Source organism: Marmota monax, unplaced genomic scaffold, assembly GCF_021218885.2.
Source record: "Marmota monax isolate L192 unplaced genomic scaffold, Marmota_monax_Labrador192_F-V1.1 WCK01_AAM20220418_F8-fsc00051, whole genome shotgun sequence".
NCBI classification, from domain to species: Eukaryota; Metazoa; Chordata; class Mammalia; order Rodentia; family Sciuridae; genus Marmota; species Marmota monax.
The window spans coordinates 6,559,635-6,579,990 of NW_026695202.1; the positions used below are offsets into that span (position 1 = coordinate 6,559,635).

A 20,356-nucleotide genomic window follows, 5' to 3' on the forward strand; every position below is an offset into this window, starting at 1 on the left:
TGCTTTCTTTTTCTTTTTTCTTTATCCCCTCAAAGGCATCAGAAATGCCTGGTACACAAAATCTATGGTTTAAAGAGACAGCAAAAGCCTATTTTAATTTTTCCCTCTTTCCAGAAAGAGGTTACAAGACCAGAAGTCTTCTGGTCGGATGTCTGTCCACTTTATTCAGACGATTACCAAGAAAGAGATTCCATGCATTTCCACGCTTCCAAACCAAAGAAAATGGGCACACCTATCTCCTGTCGATGGCTTTCTCTCTGGACTTCCAGAGTTTTCTCTCAGTAACTCTGGTATCGCCTAGATTTGCCCCCTTTTCCAGTATGGAAGACTGAGACACTCACCAGAGTAAAATGCCCTCCATTTCTCACCCTTGATTACGTCCACTAACCAAACCAACCGAGTCACCTTGTGAAGGTAGCATTTTGCAGGATGCCTCAGCTCGCTGACCCTGGCCTTGAGCCTCCACTGTCGGGCCCTGTTCTCTCCTGGGCTTGAGGGTCTGGAATTTTGAATGATCTCCCCGTGCCTCAGCTTCATCTGTGTACAATGGTGGACTCCGTACTTCCAGGGAGATCTATTTGCACAAATCTGTTGTGAGCAGGAGAGTAAAAGGGCAAGAACCGTTTCTCGCATGCAGACTGTTGGTGTGTGTCAGGGGAAGGAGGTCATTGGACTGAGCAGGGGAGAGGGCGGCTTTGCTGTGGATTCTTCTACTCACTGGGGTTTTGACTCTGTTTTCTAAGCAGGCAGCAAGCCTACCGGGCACAGCCCGTCTGCCAAGCTCTGCTGAGAGCACAGGAGAATGCAGGAAGCTACTGAAGGTTCTCAGGAGAACGGTGCCATTCATGAAAGATTAAGTTGAGCTTTATGGGAAATGGTGTCAGGTGCGTCCCGTGGAACCTCAGCCAGGAGTGTGTGTGCAGACGACACAACCCACATGTCTTCCAAGCCGCCAGCCCTCTCCAACATTTTCTCTCTAAGAATCAAACTTGCCAGGATGGGGACAACAGAGACAACCTCAGGTTCCCAACAAGGACAACATGGAAACTGTGACAACCACAGATCAATCCGTCCCCCTTACTTCCTACTTGCCAGGTGCCACCCACATTGTGGCTCTTATCATATCTGATGGCCATAGGAACTCTACAGAATTGAGACTCTGATCCCTGTTTTGCAGGCGAGGAGGTAAATCAATTCTTTCAAGTCATGCAGCTGTCAGGTGCAGGAGATGGGTGGAGGTCTTCCTGACCTCAAAGCCCAGGTCATCAGCTGGTAAGAATGGGTGTTAGGTTGAGGACAATGCCCCCCAAATCTCTTCCCTTCATTGCGTGTTTCCCCTCAGAAGAGGGCCCTCCTCCCTTGATGTCAACTTCTATCCATTCCTTCCTCCTCCCCGGACCCTCTTGGGGGCGGCCTCCAAGACCCACCACTGGCTGCTCCTCGTGGGCTGTTTCTCTCCACATCTGTTCTGGGAGGGGCGCCCCTGCAGCTCTTGCTGTGTGGAGCTCGGTGCCCATCTTTCTCCGGTCCCCTCGACAGGAAGACAGAGTGCTCGGCACAGCGAGGGCTGAGCCAGTGCAGATTTCAGGAGACAGAGATCAATTCTAAAACCACAGAACTGTCCATTTGGAAAGGAGCTTTGAGATTTTTTTCTTTTTTTTGCCTGGGCCATTTTCATGATGAAAGAGGAAAGAGGTAAGTTTCACAGAGGGGGTGCGACTTGCTCAAGAGAACAGGAGGAGCCGATGGATTAGCCAACTCTAGAATCCAGAGGGGCGGACTCACCCAGCTCCTTTCCGCTTCCCACAGAGCCCACCGCTGCTTCCTGCTGGGGAGGAGAAGGCAAAGTCTCCGGTGTCTGGTGGGTCTACTCTGGGGAGCCCCACTAAGATGGAAAGCTGAACATACACAGTCTTTAGCTTACTAAGAAGCAGGCAGGGAGAAACCTAATGGCCAGGGTTGGCTGGGACTCCAGAGCATCTGTGGGCCTCCCTGGCTTCTGTTGCAATGGGACACGCTCACCCTACCAGCTGGCCCATGCCCCTCAGGTACACTGCAGCAAGAGATGCTGCCTGGGACACGATCATAGCTTGCAACTCTGGGTTCTGGGGTCAGACAGTCCTGGATTTGACCCCTGTGCTGGGTCAGAACACATGGGCAAGAGCTCTGAGCTTGGAGCTTCAGTTTCTACCAATGTTCATGGGACAGAATAGCTTACAAAATAGCTATAAATCATTCTTCTCTATTCACATCCTTTGGGAAGACTCTCCCACACTGACCCTGGCCTGGCCCCACCTCGCTTGCTTCAGTCTGAGGGACATTAGCAAACATTACATTAACAGAGGTTTTAAAATGTGCGGGTACAGCAGGGCTTGGTCCTTTGGAAACCTTGTGACTACCACTATGCGAACAAGCCCCCACCACCTTGCTAGATGACATCTAGGTATCCCCAGGGACCTGGCTTAATAGCCAGACAACCTGCAGAAGAGTTACCCAGGTTGACAGCAGATGCCTGGATGGGTCCAGCTAAGCACAGGCCAAGCTGCCCAGCCACGGAATCCTGAGTTCACTAGGGTGGTCATCTTAAGCTCCTAGGGCAGGATAGCTTGTTAAGCAGCAATGGGTAACTGATACAATATCTAAGTGGAGTTGACCCCTAAATGAGATGCAGCTAGACATATAGCAGGTGCTCAGCATAAGACAGCCATAATTTCCCTTGGGGTTCCATCTTTGCCTTTCAAACAGGCATTCACCCGACAAATATTTATCATCTCCAATGTGTCTGGATGCTAGACAGACAAGGTTCCTGGACGTCTGGGTCTTGTGTTCCAGGGAGGAGACAATAAGCAAACCAAACTCAGTTCAATCCAGATGGAACTGAGAGAGTAGAGAGACAACAGGACAGACAGTGGCTGTGTGGGCTGGCCTAGGAAGGCCCTCTCCAGGTGACATTTGAGATCTAGAGCTCTGTGTGTCTACTGGTGTCTAACTCAAACTTCTACTAGGTAGGAATCCTAACCCTACGGTGATGGCATTAGGAGGTGGGACCTTTGGGAAGGCTAGGTTCCTAATGCCCTCATACAGAGGCCCCACAGGGCACCCTTCCCCTTACACCACTTGAGAATAGAGTTGGAGACTCAGCCATCCATCAGCCAGAACATGGGCTCTCCCCAGACTCTGGGTCTGCCAGCACCTTATCCTTGGACTTGCCAGCCTCCAGAGCTGTGAGAAATGTGCTTCTGGAATTTTTTTTTTTTTTTAATAGTAGGCAGGATGGCCCAAGACACCTACATAAGGAGCAGGAGCCAGATTGTGAATGTCCGGGGTGAGCTGCCCAGAACAACCTGCAGCAAAAGTGAGTCCAGCTCAGTCAAGCAAGAAGCTGGGCCAGTGGGACGGACTGTGTGTGGGAGAGGAGCAGGCGTCTGGCTGGGCCTTGAAGGTCACGTGGGCAGTGGGCTCCCTGTTCTAAATGCAGTGGGGATCACCGGGGACTTCAGGGCTGGGACCAGATTTAAATGCTTCAAAGAGCACGCTGACCATCACAGGGAGAAGTACTTTTCACTCTCAGAAAAGGGCTGGGGCTTCCCAACACTGGTCTGATTAGTGGTTCATTTAAAAAGACCTCCCCCCACACACTGGAGGTTCTGGTTCAGGAGGTCTGGGCCAAACCCAAGAACTTGTATTTCTGGTCTCTCTTTTTTGCGAAAAGCAGAGAGGACATCCATCAGTCAGACGATACCTTCAATGGTGGTTAGTTCTTCAACAACTTTGACAACGGGACACCAGAGAACGAGTGTCTCCCCCTGGCCAGGTGTCAGAGGACAGAAGCCCTCCCCACGGAGTGACTGACAGAGATGCCGGCACCATGGCGTGGCCAGTGACACTCATTCTCTCTGAGTGGAAATCTGCAGGGAGACGGCATGGGGGCGGCCTGTTGACTCCCCTAATTTATTGTGGCATTCACGTAGGGCTACTTCTGACTCAAAGGTTTACAAACACACCCGAAGTGTTTCCCAAATTAAAAATCAATCCAACAGGCACCAGTCAGCATGCTGTATCATAATTGGATGTGCAGCACAGAAGGCTGGGGAATTTCTCCCACTGCACCGCCGTGTGCTCTTAGAATTTCTGAGCATGTCCTGCTCAGTGTCTGTCAGAGGGACCTACAATTCCTTGGGTTCTCTGAGGTATTGCCTGGATGGCAGTACTTGTTACCGTGAATTGGGGGTAGCAGGCATCTGCTATGCTTGGCATGTGTGTGCTTTGGGAAGGGAGGCCCTGTGACCAGCGCTTGCTGCAGACAGACAGGGGACCAGGGATTTCTTTGAATGAATGCAAGAAAGGTCCTGCCAGGATCACCACTGGCCCAGGCTGGGGTGGGGGGTGCTTCCCTTTGCACTGGGAGGAGAGGCTTGGTTTCCTGATATTCGTCTACTGATAGTAAGTGTGTAAAAAGGATGAGTCTGGGTTGTTAACTGAACACATTTTCCTTCTGCTGATGTGTGAATCCCAAACAGCAAAGTGTATAGCCAACAATGAGGTGAAGACACAGGATGAAATGTCAACTACTTACTGGACATTTTACATCCTCTTATTTTAGAGCATCTAGATAACAATCCCTGAGCTCGACAGTATCACCGTCACTTTGCAGATAAAGTGAGATTCAAAAAGGCAAGTACCTGGCGCAAGCACACACAGTTAGGAAGGGGCACAGCTGGACTCTAAGTCCAGGTCTTTCTTATTTACTTTCCCTCCCTCTCCTACCTGCCTCCACAGGAGGCTCACGTGCATGCCATCTCTACCTGATGCTAAATACGCACCAAGGGCTGTCAGACTCTCTCATTTAATCCTAACCAGGACCCCGGGGGGTGAGTATTTTCAACCCTGTCTTATAGGAGAAGAAGACAGAGACCCAAAGATACTAAGTCAGGATCGTCAGCTGAGGACAGAAAGAGCAGGTGGAGTGTGAACCAGAGCTCCTCGTCCCAAGGTCTAGTGCCTTTCTACCCAGCACTGAGTTTGGTCACAAGTTCTGTTGTCACTGCGGAATGTACGTTGGGGCTAAGTGCTGGGTTTGCGTTCTCATTTGATCTTCACAAGGACCTTAGAGATGATGACAATGAAGATATTATTACCATTCCCAGATTACCGAGGAGGAAACTGAGGCTTAGATGAAGTGACTGTCCAAAGGTCAAACTCAAAAGGTGGCAGAGGCGTGAAAGAACCCTCAGTGTCTGATGCTAAGGGATCACTGATTGATTGCATGAATTTCTTCATGGCAATGCCACTGTTTACTCAGATTAGAAAGCATGTCCAATTTCTTTGGTGGCCACAGGCCATTAATCTTGACTTCGAATGTTTTGCTCTTAATCCAAATGCATTATGGGGAGGTGCGGGTGGGGCAGGGGAGAACCCCCAGTGCTGGGAGAGATGGGAACCTGGGCTTAGGCAGGGCTCACTGGATTGTGCAGGCTGAGGTATCTGAGCCTCAGGTACTGGGGACCTGGAGGCTATCGACCGTCATTGGACACTCACATGAGGAGGTCAGATCTTACACTCATTGTGAGAGACGTGGAGGAGGGGGAGGAGGCACACGGGGGAAGACAGGGCTGGTGTGGCCAGGTGACTTACTGAGGGGCGGAGGGTGGGGGAGCTTAGACAGCCGCACTGAAAGGTGGGTAGAAGGCAAAGGGACACGGGAAGTCGGGGTGTGACTCCAGGACACTGGTCTAGGTCAGGTGCCTGTGGGGCATCGCGGGTGCCTGACAGACTTGAGCCACGAGGCCTGGCTACCTGCTCTGGTTTCCCCACTGCCCACCTGGCTGAGCTCCTCCCCCTTCCTCCCTCCTCTTCCCTGAGCCCCAACCACACAGTGCTGCGTGTGCCTCCTTGGAGAACCTTCCTTCCTTCCTTTCATGTGCCGTACCTTCAGTCCACCCACCCCAGCTCGGCTCAGGTGACACCTTCCCTCTGACACACGCCCCGGGTCTTCCTTTCTCCATCCCTGGGGGGCGGGGATCCTCCTGTAGGTTTCATGGCACTTGCCAGTGCCTCCCCTGCCTCCTGCAGGGCACTCAGAACTCAGGGATCTCTGTCACAGGACCTATTTATCTGCCACAGCCACAGCCGGCAGGACTCTAAGAGGGCCTCTGAGATTTCCACCTCCTGGTGTACACACCCTGTTGAATCCCTTCCCCTTGGGTATGGGCAGGACCTGGGAACATGAGGGACAGATTCTCAGCTGGCCATGCTGTGAGAGGGCCACGTGGCTAGGACCTGACAGAAGCTTCCAGATCTAAGAAGGACCTCAGTCAATAGCCAGCAAGGAAACAGGAACCTCAGTCCTAGAACCGGACTCTAACAAAGTGTGAAGGAGCTTCCAAGTGGCTGACTCCTCCCAGATGACCTCACAGCCCCAGCCAACATCTTGACTTCAAGACCCTGAGCAGAGGACCCTGCGGGAAGTGCCTCCAGGCTCCTGACCCACAGAAACTGTATGGTAATAAACATGTGTTTTCTTGAGTTTCTACGTGGGTGGTAATTTCTTACATGACAATAAGAAACAAATACCCTGCCTGAGTCCTAAGTGGCAGGGACAGGGTCTTCATACAGATATTCCCAGCCCCAGAGCCCTGGCACATGAGTACGAAGACACTTATATGGGCTGTGTGATCACATGGACTTGGAGATGAGAACACTGAGGACGGGGGAAGCACTGGCCCTGCTTAGAGCTGTGTGGGGCTGAGTGACCGGCCGTGACGCTTCACGTCCACCCACCTCCTGGCATCCAAAGAGATGGCTTAAAAAATATGAGTTAGATCACATGATTGATTGCATGAATTTCTTCAATAACTTCTTACTGTACTTTGAATAAAATCCAAATATTTTACGAACACCCAGTGTTCCATATCTTATCCCATGACACCTTCCTCCCAATCTCCTGAAACTTCCCTTGATCTCTGCCAGGTTTTTGAATATGCAGAATCCCTTCCTTCCATGGGGGCTTTGCACTTGTTCGGCTGTCTGCCTGGAAGGCTCTTCTCTCAGCAATGCATGTGCTGAGTCTCTCCAGGTCTCTATAGCAATGTCCTCTCCTCAGAGATGATGCCCCCTAACCATATTGCCTAAAGAAGGTCCCCCAACATGCCATTCGTGTTATCTGTCCCTGTTCCTGCAAAGCACTTATTAAAATTATAATTTTATTTAATTGTTATTGCTACTTATGCCTCTTGCCTTGGCTGTAATCCACAAGATTAAAGCAAACAACGCCAAGGACTCCACCTCCACAAAGATTCTTAAGTAATGGGTCTGCCATGGCCCCTGGATGTGAATTTGCTATAAAAGCTCCCACGTGGTTCAGTTTGTCCAAGGCCAAGATTGAGAAATGTCGCATCAGACTGCACATTATATAAGGGCCAGGCTCAGTACTGTTGGCAACGCTGGACGAAGGTTTGTTGCATCCATTCACATACATGGAAAAGGAATAGCAAATACCTCCCTGGGGCTCCAGTCTGCACATCCCCTCCCCAAATTTTTTCATTTTTTAAAATTTTAATTTGTTATATATGACAGCAGAATGCATTTCAATTCATAGTACACATATAGAGCACAATTTTTACGTCTCTGGTTGTATACAAAGTAGAGTCACACCATTCCTGTCTTCATGCATGTACTTAGGGTAATAATGTCCATCTCATTCCACCGTCTTTCCAACCCCCATGCCCCTCCCCTCCCCCCTTCCCTTTTTCCCTCTGCCCTATCTAGAGTTGATCTAATCCTCCCATGCCCACCCCTCCCCCCATTATGAATCAGCAGCCTTAAATCAGAGTAAACATTTGGCATTTGATTTTTTGGGATTGGCAAACTTGACTCAGCATTATCTTCTCCAACTCCATCCATTTACCTGCAAATGCCATGATTTAATTCTCTTTTAATGCTGAATAATATTCCATTGTGTATACACCACATTTTTTTTATCCATTCATCTACTTAAAGGCATCTAGGTTGGTTCCACAGTTTAGCTATTGTGAATTGTGCTGCTATAAACATTGATGTGACTGTGTCCCTGAGGTATGCTGATTTTAAGTCCTTTGGGTATAGACCAAGGAGTGGGATAGCTGGGGGGTGGTTCCATTCCCAGCTTTCCAAGGGTTCTCCATACTGCTTCCCATATTGGCTACACCAATTTGCAGTCCCACCAGCAATGAATTTGAGTAGGGCTTTACTTCCAAAGAATCAGCCCTCCCTACGATGCACAGCCAACAGCAGCAGTGGGGGAGGGGCTGAGACACCAGCCTGGCCCTATCTTATCCTAAGCTTGTGAGGCCATCTCCCGCTTGGCCATACCTGTCCATGGAGAGCTGGGCAACCAGGGTGACGTCGGTGCCGTCTGCAGCTGGCTCGTACTCGTAGTGCAGGAAGTACAGGTGGGTGCGGTGCACGGTGAAGCGCTCTCGCCGGAACTCATAGCACAGGTCGTCCTCATCGAGCTCCGACAGCTGCTTCTGGAGCTGCAAGGCAGGAGGGCACAGGGCTTGGGGACGAGAATAAATGCTCCAAGGGGCCCGCGTGCTGCCAGCACGCTCTGCCCTCTCAGAGTTTATCACATATTGGGGCCTTGTTGGTGGTTTGGCAGATGCAGGAAGAATCTCCATCTTCTTTTCCCCAGAGATTGAATCTAATTTCAAAAAGGTGATCACGAGGACAAAAGCCTCACCATCTGAGGGCTGAGCCCCACTTAGCTAGGAGCAATGGTCATGCTCACTGACAAAGGTATAACCTGCCACTGTTCCCTGTAAACTAGGTGACCCAGAAGAACAACCAAAAACGATAACAGGGAGAAAGTTCAATGAGGAGAAAAACCCACACAGGAGGGACCTCCATGTGACCTGATGCTTTTCTTCCCCTAGGGCTACAGATTTCAATCTTTGGGCCAAATATTGTAAAACAAACCAAACAAATATATAAACAAAACTCTTATTTTTGTTTAATTTTACCTAAGTTTAATCAACATCAAAACAACCACTTTTTTTTTTCTCTTCTCTCTTTTTTCCCTAACTCTAAGAAATTCTCACTTCATTAATCTGTTTGCAGAAGTCTTCAGCTCTACTTCCTCCTACCTGGACTGGTGGAGACAGCAGGCTGGCCCTGCTACCCAGGAGCCTGGATGCTCATGAGATATGCAAACACTGATATGCAGATGCGGCTGCCCAGGCCATACCCTCTCGCTACACCCCACAGCAACCAATAACCACAGGATGAGGGCACCTGGGTTACAGATGAACAACTGGAATTAAAAACAAAAACAAAAACAAAAACACAACAAAACTGGGTTCAAAGCTCATCCTCAATGATAGAAACGGGATGTGCAGATGTGGAGTGTGGAGAGAAGGCCTGGGAAGAGCAAGGGAGCTTTAAGGGTGATGGAAATGACCCACATCCCAACTGGCATGATGGTAACCTGGTTGCACACATTTGGGGACGCTTGCCTAGTGGCAGACTAAGAACAGTGGGGCCTGTTGCATGCAGTTTGTATTTCAGTATAATTGACTTCTATAAAACAATAATTTGCCAACGTTCACACAATTGGTTCCTATGTTTCTTCTATTACATCCGCCTTCTCCATCACTTGATACATACAGTTGAATATAGACTAAAGTTTATATGTCTAGAGTTACCAATCTGGCTGAAAGGAGTAGAAGGAATAATGTTTTTCCAAGGAGATGCTTTTATTTTTTTAAATTTCAAACCCACCATACATTAACTTGCTTCTGTATGGTTTTCTAACAGTTAAGGCCACAGCCTTGTTAAATCATGCTATGACGTCATTTCTTAAGAGTCGTGCTGGGGTGGATGATTCTATTAATTGCTCTAATTCTTCATTCCTTTCCCCACAGTATCCTACCCTTTGCAGTGGGGCTTATGACAGAGACTGGGTCTATCTCCCCATCCATTGAATGTGAACTGGACCTGTGATGGGCTTTTGCTAAAAGAATGCAAGGGATCAATGTCATTCCCATTCTGAGGTGAGCCTTCAAGAGAAAATGCATGCAATTCTTGCACTTCTACCACAGTCAAGAGAAAAGGTCTAGACTAGCTTGCCCCAAGAGGACTGACAGCTGGGGCAGGGTACATTCTCCTCAATTGCCCCAGTCATGTGATGGGTCCTGTCAAGATCAACAATTCTGCTCCAACAAACATGTCTTGGGTCATTGAGGTTTTATGGGGTTTGAGGAACAGAAACCTAATAATGTAAATTAGCATTGTGTGGGGGGCCCTTTTACATTGCAGGGTCTGCACCACCTATCTAAGGATAGTTGCTCTCCTGAGTCTTTCAAGGGTAAATGCTCATAGCCTCTACAGATGGCTCTGTAAACCCAAATGTAGTCCCATATTTCCAGATGCTCCTTGGGGAATCTGTTGAGATCTAGTGTCTATGGGATGTTATAGGCTACCTTTAAAATTTTTACCAATGAAAAGACTGCAATCAGGGATATTATCCAACTTTTCAAGTCAACTTGATGGCCTTGCCCATTTGAAGATTCCCCTATGCCAACTTTTTTTTTTCTTTTTTGGTTTGAGGGATTGAACCCAGGGGCACTGAACAACTGAGCCCTTTTTAAACTACTTTATTTAGAGACAGGGTCTCACTGAGTGGATGGGGACCTCACTAAGTTGCTGGGACTGGCTTTCCTAATCTTCCTGTCTCAGCCTCCTGAGCCACTGGGATTACAGGCGTGTGACACCATGCCCAGCTATAAGACCAGGAGCTGGAAGTCTCAGTGCAGCTAAGATCCTATGAGCCAGCTGACCCCTTATCAAAGTCCTACATATTAATGTAGGACTAAATCCCAATTTCCTTGGGGACACTCACACACAGCTTTCTCTGCCTGTCACCCCCACATATTCAGTACTCCCATCAAGGATCTTCCCTGTGATTCCAAACCTGTTTCCCTCCACATTTCTGACTTTCTTCCATGTCATGTTCTTTCCCCGCTGCTGGCCCTCCTTCACCCCACCCTACTCTTCTACACCTAGGGACCTTCTATTTACCTTTCAAAATTTAGCACAGACAATGTAATATACCGTCTCTCTGAGACCTTTGCTGGCTGTGCCCGGTTCCATGATCTTTCTTTTCTGTGCTCCAAGAACAACTGCACCATGGCTCCATGAAAGCATTTGTCAACTTGAACTGCAATTATTTGAGGGCAACTACCTTGGTGACACAGTGACACTTCACTCTTGGAAGTGCTCCATACCCATGTGTTGCATGCATGAAAAGTATCTGCAGACAAGAAGACTGGGATCATGGGGAAGACCCATCCCTCCAGTTTCCTCCCATGTCCTCTAATTATGTGCACAGAAGGTGACAAATAAGTCCGTTCCCTAAATCCACTCTTTGCCTGCTATTTGCAGTTCAAGGGTCTGTGATGGCTGAAAAGATTTTGGAGAGACAAACAGGCACCAAGCTCTGCTAGGGGAATCTGAGAGTGTGTACCTACTCATTCCCTTTGGTGCCCACCAGTGACACACCAAAGATGCCTTGATGGTGGGGAAGGCCGTTTCAGATTCCCAAGGTCACTCGGGGAGGTCAAAGCTGGTCTTCGCCCCTCCACCACCTGGCTCCTTTCCAGGAAAGATGCTCCCCAGGCCTCAGATGGAGATGCCTCTCCTGCCTGACCACTGCAGGCAGGTGGGTGGGTTATTAACCTTACCCAGCTTTGATTTCCTTAACTGTAAAAGGGGGATGGCGATGGTACCAGGGGATGGTGAGAGATGCTGTGTGCAAAAAGCTCAGTGTTTGGGTAAAAGGAGTGACTCATCAGACATCACCTGCTATCACAGTTATTAGGACACTAGTAGGAGGGGAGACACCTGGGCCTGATGACACCTGAAGTAGACTGTATGTCAAGGGCCTGGGGGATGCAGGGCTGGCTGAGTCGGGTGACACTCTGATTCATGAAGAGCAGGCAGTGTAGCCAAGCCTGTCTCCTTGAGGAACTCAACTGTGACTAGAAACCATTATGTCACCTCCCAGGAGGAAACTTAACCCACTGATGTCCTCTCCCTCACCCGAGCTGCAAAAGAGAAAAGACCACCATTCCCATTCAGAAAACAGACATCTGCGAAACTCTTTTTGCAAGAGAGGGGCTCATTGTCTTCTTCCCTTGGTTTTGTTTTGTATTTTGAATGTGTTCACAAAGGTATACACATGGCTTCCAGATCTATGAACAGAAGAGAGGGAAAGTGGGGGGCCATGTGCCTGGAAGGGCAGGCAGGCAGGTGTCTGTGGAGACAGGGGCTCTCCCTGACCTGGGGATTATCCTCAGTGTGGGAAAGAACACTAATGACCAGGGGATGAAAAATGCATGTGTCTACGGGGCTTTACACACACACACACACACACACACGCACACACACACACACATGTGCACACATTCCTTCCATCAGGGGAAAAGACACCCCAAGGTCAGTGGGTTGCAGAGCCATTTTCTAGAGAGCAGTTGTGCAGTGGTGGGCTCAGGTAAGGGCTGAACCTGACTCATCTCTGAATCCCCTGAGCCTGGAACCTCTGGAGCACCAGGTGAGGTCAGCAAGCCTCTGTGGGATGTGCTCAGCCCCTCCCTGCATGGTAAGACAGGGAGCAGTGGTCAAGGAAAGAGCTTCCAGAACTACCATAGCCAGCTTGCCATGGCAGGAAGTGTCACCAGCGTCCTGCGGGATAAGTGGCCTCTGTCTGTGAACTCTGCAGCACCACTAATGTGATTCTCTAGAATCTACCTCCCAAGCTCACCTGGTGCTTAACAGGTGGGGTCTAGGAACCACACCAGGTACTGTGAGAAGCTGCCAGACACACCTGTCTGCAAGACTGTAGGTCCAGCAGATGTCATCCTGGGCTTTGGTATATTATTTATCACTACTGTGACTGTCACCTATATTCAGCTGTTATGGACAGAACACCTACTATGTGCTAGGTACAGTGCCAAAATCCTCTGCTGCATTGCTTCATTAGTTTAACCCTTCAGCACACATTTCTTACACAAAAGAGAAAACGGAGACTCAGTCTTTGGATTTCAAACCATGGACATTTCACAGCACAATTACTTCTTCCCTGGACAGACGTGAAGGTCAGAGAGGCTGAAGGTACAATGTTCTGTAAAGAAGGCAGGCCATAAAAATGTATATGCATTACGGTCCCCAAACAGACAAATGCAAACTAGCAAAAAATGCTAGAAAATAGATCAAAGGGAACATTATAAGGTTAACAAAGATTTTTCTCTGAGTGATGGGTTCAAAGATAAATTTTATTGCTCCTTTATACTTTTCTGTAGTTAACTGATTCCCTGCAATTTGCTCAAATGAGTTAATGCATGGGAAAGTGCTTTGTAAACTGTAAAGTGCTATGCAAACCTGAGCAATGTGCTCTATGATTACATTATGTGCCTTTTCAGATTCTAATACAGGCTTTTTTATTGCTGATGTTATCTCAAGAGGAAGACTCTAGCAGCTTAAAATCAGCCTCTCTTTCACCCAGGGATGGGGTAGTGTCTCTGGAGAGACAGAGTGGCAGGGACAGCTTTCCTTCAGAGGGTTTGAATGCTACCCTACTCTGCTCTTCAGCCACAGGAGGAACTCGGGGCTCCTGGCAAGCAAGTCACAGAAACTAAAGACAGATTTCTCCTGAGATCAAATGCATTTACTAAATTGCTTCTCTGGGCAGCCAGCTGAGGCACAGGGAGATTTAGACTCAAGGGAAATTGGCCCTTTAAGCGGTTTGCATTTATTTTCTTCCATCCCTAAGGACAGTGGCCTAGATTGACCTTTGAGCTGCTGGAAATGATGGATAGACATGCCAGAGGGTGTAGAGGGGTGGAAGTCTGTCCCAGTTCCTGGCCTAACGAACTTCTGTTCACAGCTGGGCAAAGCAAAAGACTTAGATTATGGGCATAAAACTGGAAACTGAGACCCGATCTCACTGACACTCATTTTCTCTGAGACCTTGAGAAAGTGCAAACAAAGAGTTTGGGATTCAAAAATAACTCTGAAAGACCAGGGAATGTGCACCCAGCCTGGCAGGGACTCTCATTTCATCCAACCAGCTCCCCAGGTTAGGGTCCCTATCAGTCGTGACAGGAAGACACCCATCCTCTGACAGGCTGGGCCACTTGTTCCGGGTTTCATGATGAGTGAGCAGAGCAGCTGAGATTCAAACCTGGGTGAATCTGTTCCGAGTTCTTGCAGTCACCAAACCACTACAAGGACTCCTCAAGCAGGGCTGAAGAGGACTCAGTACCTGCATTCCTCAAGGTAGCAGAGGCATGCTGCTCACCAATATCCGCCTTCTCTCTTCCTGGGCACCCAGCTGGGCTGCATTTCCAAGTTCCTTACAGTCTAGGGTAACCCTGTGGCTGATGTCCATGGAACTTGGGCTGGCCTGGGTTAGCATGGGCACCACTTCTGAGCCTCACTGAGGTACAGTGCTCACTTTTTTTTCTGGGCTGACAGCCAGAGAAAGAGAATCCAGAAGAAGTATCTAGGACTTCATGGAGGGCAGAGCCACAAGGTGGAAGGAGTCTGAGTCTGAGCCTGGAGAAGAGTCCCCTGTTGAACAGGAGCACCCATTTGGACTTGCTGCGAGCACGACTTCTAGCAAGCTAAGTCCTCTGACAGCTGCTTGTGGACTTTGACAGGCACTGCACCCTCATCGGGAAGCAATGGCCTCAGAGTACAAGGGACAAAATGAAGTCTAGGAGGTCACTTGTTTGGTTTCTTCTCGAAGACTTCTTTTCCCTCTGGGTCTTAGAGAAATCGATAGAAACACTGGGGAATCAATTAACACTCAAGAGAGTTCCTCTACCTTCAATGATACTTTCACCTTTTGGTGGCCTTCATCTCCACTGTTTGATTTGTCCCTCCCCACACCTGTTTGAGACAGGCAGGGCTGGCCTCACTCTCCATGGCAGAAAGATGAGGAAACAGGGCACAGGAATCCCCTCCTCGGTTCCTGAAACCTGACCAGGCATTCCCTGTGGTCTCCACAAAGCAGTTCAGTTTTATTGAATCACACCGATGGGGAGGGAGGGAAGGACCCTGGTCACCTGCTTTGTGTGTTAATCAACAAGTTCCAGGAACCCAAAGGATTTTTTTTTTTAATCAAGAAAGCACCATGAACCCCCTTCATTCTTTCATGGGACGGGGAGGCTGCACCCAGGGCTCTTCAGTGAAGGCTCAGACAGGGTCGGCCGAGGCATGGTGTCCTCTGTCCCAGGTATTCATATATCACACACAATTAATCGGCTCTGGCTTCACGCTATGCCTCTGCTAGGAATGGGAAACGAGCCCCGTATCTGTACCTCCATTGATCCTGTGGTTTAGAAGGAGAGGCAGAGGGGTCAGTAATGGTGACAGTGTCATCTTAACATGAACACAGCTTGGTTTGGGGAGGGGCCATGTGCTATGTGCCACGTTGTCCTAAGCTCCTGTCTTTCCTGATTTAGTCCTCTTAAGTCAACCAGGCGGGAATCACTGCCACTTGCATTTGCAGATGAGCACAGGGAGTTTACGTGGATGGCCTCCAGTCCCCCAGCTGGCACTCCTGAGATGTTGTGTGTGGCAATCTTATGCCGAGATGCCTCTGACCTAAGGCATAAATAAAAGGGGAAGGGGGTGTCACTCAGGGGAGGGGGAGTCTGACAAAAGGAAAAAGGGAGAGTGAGCAACTCTGTTGAGCACCTGGCCAGTGTGCAGAGATGGCCACAAGGGACGGGCAAGAGGGCCAGGGGCAGGCTGGAGCTGGACAGGAGCCAGGCAGTGGGCCACCGGGGAAAGCCTGTGGTTTCAGTTTCTGCCCGGGGAGGTTCTTGGCCCTGGGGCTCCTCTTCCCTTCCCTCCCTGGGCTCGGAGGCCACACTATCATCCTTCAGGCTCTGGAGCTTCTGAGGGTCACTGGCGAGCAGCCCTGGGCAGCCTGTCGCAGGGCTCTGGGCACTGTCCAGCCTGGGCCCTGCTGCCCACCGCTGATTGAGGAGCCAGTGACATACGGCTGCACGTGAGAGCAGGAATGCATTCTGGTTTTCCTCCAGGGCTCCTCGGGGACACAGCTGTTTCCACACAGCCATCTGTTCCTGGCGGTGCGGCGCTGGATGACGACATGGAGTGTTTATAGAATCTGTTCTTATGTGTCTTATTTTTAACTTCTAATTGAGCCTTGGTGATACTGTTGTCTTTCCCCTTAGTGGGCTCAGGATGGGGGACACGGTGCATAGGGGGCCAGCCCGCCACCTTCTCAGCAGGACCTCAGAGTGGTGGTCAGGGAGGTCCCCCAAACTTTCCTCCAACTCCCCTGACAATGACCACCTAGGTCTCGGAGCACACTGGCCACCCTGATCCCTTCAGCTCTCTTAAAACAGCCTGGGAGGGCTTACTTACTGGCTATTTTACAGGTGAGAAAATTGAGACTTACAAAATGCTAGAATATACCCCAAATTAGAGATCTTGCACAGGGCTGGATTTCCTGATTCCAAACATGGGGATCATCCTGGCATACCACAAAGGCTTCAAGACAATACCTTGTTACAGTTTATTCATTCAACAAATTTTTATTTTTTTGATCAGGAACCAGGTGCCAGGAGATCTTCAATAGGCACAAAGATAAACTGATGGATAATCAACAAAATTAATGTCATGAATATTTTGATTGGTGGTAAGGGCTATAAACAAAACAGAAGGAAGGAGCCCTGAGGGATAGGGCATGCTTTAGGGGTGGTTACTGCGATAATATGGACACAATAACAAATACCTGCAGGATTACCTAAAGAGGAAGAAAAACTAAGTAAAACAATTGGGCGAACCAGGAATCACCAGCCATTATTATTATGCGACTTCCAAATATGCAGCTACCTGTACCTGTGAAGCACAGTACTGGTCTTGTGGCTTTAGATTAGGCAGAACTGGTCTCATATGCTGGCCCCATCCTTTAGGGATTGTGTGACTTTGAGCAAGTAACTCATCTCCTCCTGGGGCTCTGTGCAGTGTGACCCACGAAGCCTCCCTCCCACTGTGGTGAAGATGCTGATTGTATGTCCCTTCCTCTTCCTCTGCAGCAAATCTCCCATTCCCAAAGGCTAGAAGAAAGCAGGAAAAGGTCTTGGAACAGCCCAGAGCTGTCGTAGCACCAGGGAGATTCGAGTGACTAATACCCAGCACGGGGATGCCCATGGGGCTTCTGTACTGAGCCAGGGTGAGGCGATGAGCACGGATGACCTGGAGTGTGGCTTTTGGGGTGCTTCAGCCTGGGCCAGGGCCACAGAGTGCAGTCCTCAACTAGTGATGTCTGCTGTGGCTGAGGAGTAGAACGCTGTTATCTGCACATGCCAACTTGACTACAATTCTATGCAAATTCCGAATGTTCCAAACTGGTACCCAGTCTTTCGGTTTCTGCACTTGTTGGATGTCAGATATGTTTCATAATTTAACTTTTAACATATATCGGATCATTCCTTTACCATTAGTCTTTCTGAATTAAAACCCTCTGTGGGTTTGATCCTTTTTGTGGATGCCATGGGGAGAATGAACAAGGAAGTGAGCCCACAGAGGGCTGTTCCTGGAGACGATAAACTGAAAGTGACAGCTGTCAGAAAGGAATCTGCAGAACAAGCAGCAAGTGGTCCCTGGCCATTTCCTGCCAGCATAAATAGCAGCCTCCCTCCTCTGGCCAACCGTTGGCTCCTCTGGCTTTACCCACTGTAACCCTGGTCATCAAAAATGACCACCTAAGCTTCATGTCATTACTCAAGGAAGGGCCCAGACTTGAACACGACTCCCACCCAGATGTGTTAAAACCTGTCCATCTTAATGGGTGTGCGCTTAGCAAGGTCAGCTTCCCTCATCTGGAAACTTCCTTGGGTGGTGCAAGGGCTCCTTGGTGATACAGCATCACCCTGCAAATAGAGGCTTAGGGGATCTGTGTGTCCAGAATCACAAGCCTACAGAACTCTGTCCACCAGTGCCAGGATGGGCCATCAGGGACAAGAGTGGGTGTCCCTATTTGTTACTGCTCCAGAAGACAGGCCTCAGGTTAACGAGTCTCTTAGACTCAGGGGAAGACTTCAAGTTAACACCAGGTAGGGTGGTTTAGTGTCCGGTCTCGTGAGCTGCAGGCAGAGTTTGCTCGGGAGGAGGGTGCTCCCCGTGTGCAGGAGGATTCCAGCAGAGCCCAGGTACGAGCTGGGTAGGATGCTATGGATGGAATATTGAATGGGGAAGGGATGCAGAAGATCCACGGCTACCCAGCTGTGTTTCTTGGATTGCTTGAAGGATGGGACTGCTGAGGGTCAGGGAGAGAAATGCCAAGGCATGGAATCCCACCTCCCTCCCCTCTTCAGTCAACTCACAGTCACGGATGCACCCCGAGTGCCTACCACCTTACATAAACCAACTCACCGGTTCCAGGGAGAGACACCCAGACCAGCGATGGATAGGAGTGGTGGTGTCCCACCAGCCACTCCTGGTCATTCTCCACCACTGGTGGAGGCAGTGTGCTTCCAAGCCACACTGTCTTGTTCTAGAAGACACCGCCCAATCAGAGGCTCTGCGATGGGCTCTGCTCCTCACATCTCAGCTTCTCACTGAGGAGGTAGTCCCTGGACTACGACCTCCTTAGTGGATGATTTCGCAGAGATAACCCATGAGACACCATGACAAAGACATCACTGTGCCCATTTGTCAGGTGGTAAACCTGAGGCTCAGAGCATATGTGTGAGTTCTCTGAGGTCATCTGTCTATGGCACAGGGGAGCACGTCACCAGAATACTCACGCCTGACCCAGGTCCCCATCACCTCCCCACCGAAGGAACAACAATAATCTCGTGACACCCTTCACGGTCCTCACATCATCTTCATTGGGATCTGAGCCCCTTGAGTGTCCTTGAACGTGCCACGCTTACGTTCACCTCTGGTCTCCGCTGCACATGCTGCCCCTCCTCCCACAGCCCACCCTCCAGAGGCCTCACGCCACACGCTCATCCTCCAAATCTGGCCTCCTCCAGGAAGAGGAGGAGGTGCACCCTGGTGCACCTCTCTCTCCTGTCAGTGAAATGCCTTCTCACGCACTCTCAGAGCACAGCCACCATGCTGGCCCTTGTCCCCTCGCATGGCCACCCCTTGCCTGGGTGCACTGCTCAGCTGGACTTCAGTCTGCAAGGCTTCCCGCCCGAGGCTGGGGCCGGTTTGAATGAGCATCTGCGGAGCGGATGAATGAATCCAGAGACCTGGACACTCTGCCAGGGGGTCCTGCTTCCATCTGGAACCCGAAGTCGGGTGAAGAGCTCCCTGCCTTTGTCTCTTCCAGCCTCACCACCATCTGCGCTCTAATGCCCTCTTCCCAGAGTCGGGCGCATCCGGCTTTGAGCCCCATCCAAGATCGACCTCCTTCCCTCTGTGTTTGCAGACAGCGATCAACATGCTGTGGAGCACCAGGTGGTGGAGCCCCGACCGGCCTGGGGCTCCAGGAGCGCAGTGTCTGCAGACCTCTCCTTGCCCAGAGCCGATTTAGCCGGTGGAGACATCTGCCTGCACCTAGGCGCAGGGGCCCGCTGTCTTTGATTTATGAGCACCTGCTCCCCGGGCTTAGAACCCATCTGCTGCCTCCGCTCGCCTCTGCCGCCCAAGGGCAGACCCCGCTGTCATCTCAATCCCTGGGCTGGGGCGAAGGCCTCAGTCTTGTTCCTTTCATTCTGTTCTCTGCACTGATGTTCCCCCAGTGTAGCGAAACCTGGTCACCGGCCTCACCGCCGACAGGACAGCCACACTGAGCCCCCCTGCTCCCCGACAGGCCTGCGCTCCTGGACACAGCTGACGTGTTCTTTCTCTGGTTCTTTACTCCTTTATCTGCTCTTTCCTTCACCCAGTACTTCTTTTTAAAATTTTCTCACTATGTTCATTCAATAAATATTTATTATACACTTCGTTCTACCCTAGGGGAGGGGACCTGAAAGGAGAACAGTAGAGTTCCCCATCTAGGAGGCTGGTATATTGGTTTTATTTAGGGGGAAAAAATGCAGGAAACAAATACATGAACCAGAACACTACACTAGAGAAGTGTGTGCTCTGATGGAAAGAAAATAAGGTAGGTGACACAAAGTGACTGACAGGGTGACTTTAGGAGGGTCAGAGGAAGTTTCTGCAGATGTACACTGGGATACGTGAGCAACCAGGGGCAGTGGGACTGGCAGTACGTGGCCCAGCCTGAGCCTGGCTGCAGACAGCTGGCCGTCACTCATGTGTGGGAGTCAAGGGGGACAGGCTAGGATGACACCCATGGTGAGCGCTTAGGGAAGGCTGCCCTGCTGTCCAA

General features: G+C 50.0%; 1 protein-coding gene across 9 annotated transcripts in view; it reads right to left on the reverse strand.

The window, feature by feature from the left end:
* The window catches only part of Large1 (LARGE xylosyl- and glucuronyltransferase 1), a 496,807-nt gene that overhangs the window by 27,402 nt on the left and 449,049 nt on the right, over positions 1 to 20,356 (reverse strand). For all 9 annotated transcript variants that reach the window (XM_058574193.1, XM_046429385.2, XM_058574197.1 and 6 more), the window contains one exon: positions 8,350 to 8,513. In XM_058574193.1, the coding sequence (XP_058430176.1) occupies positions 8,350 to 8,513 (164 nt within the window). The remainder of the gene's footprint in view (positions 1 to 8,349; positions 8,514 to 20,356) is intronic.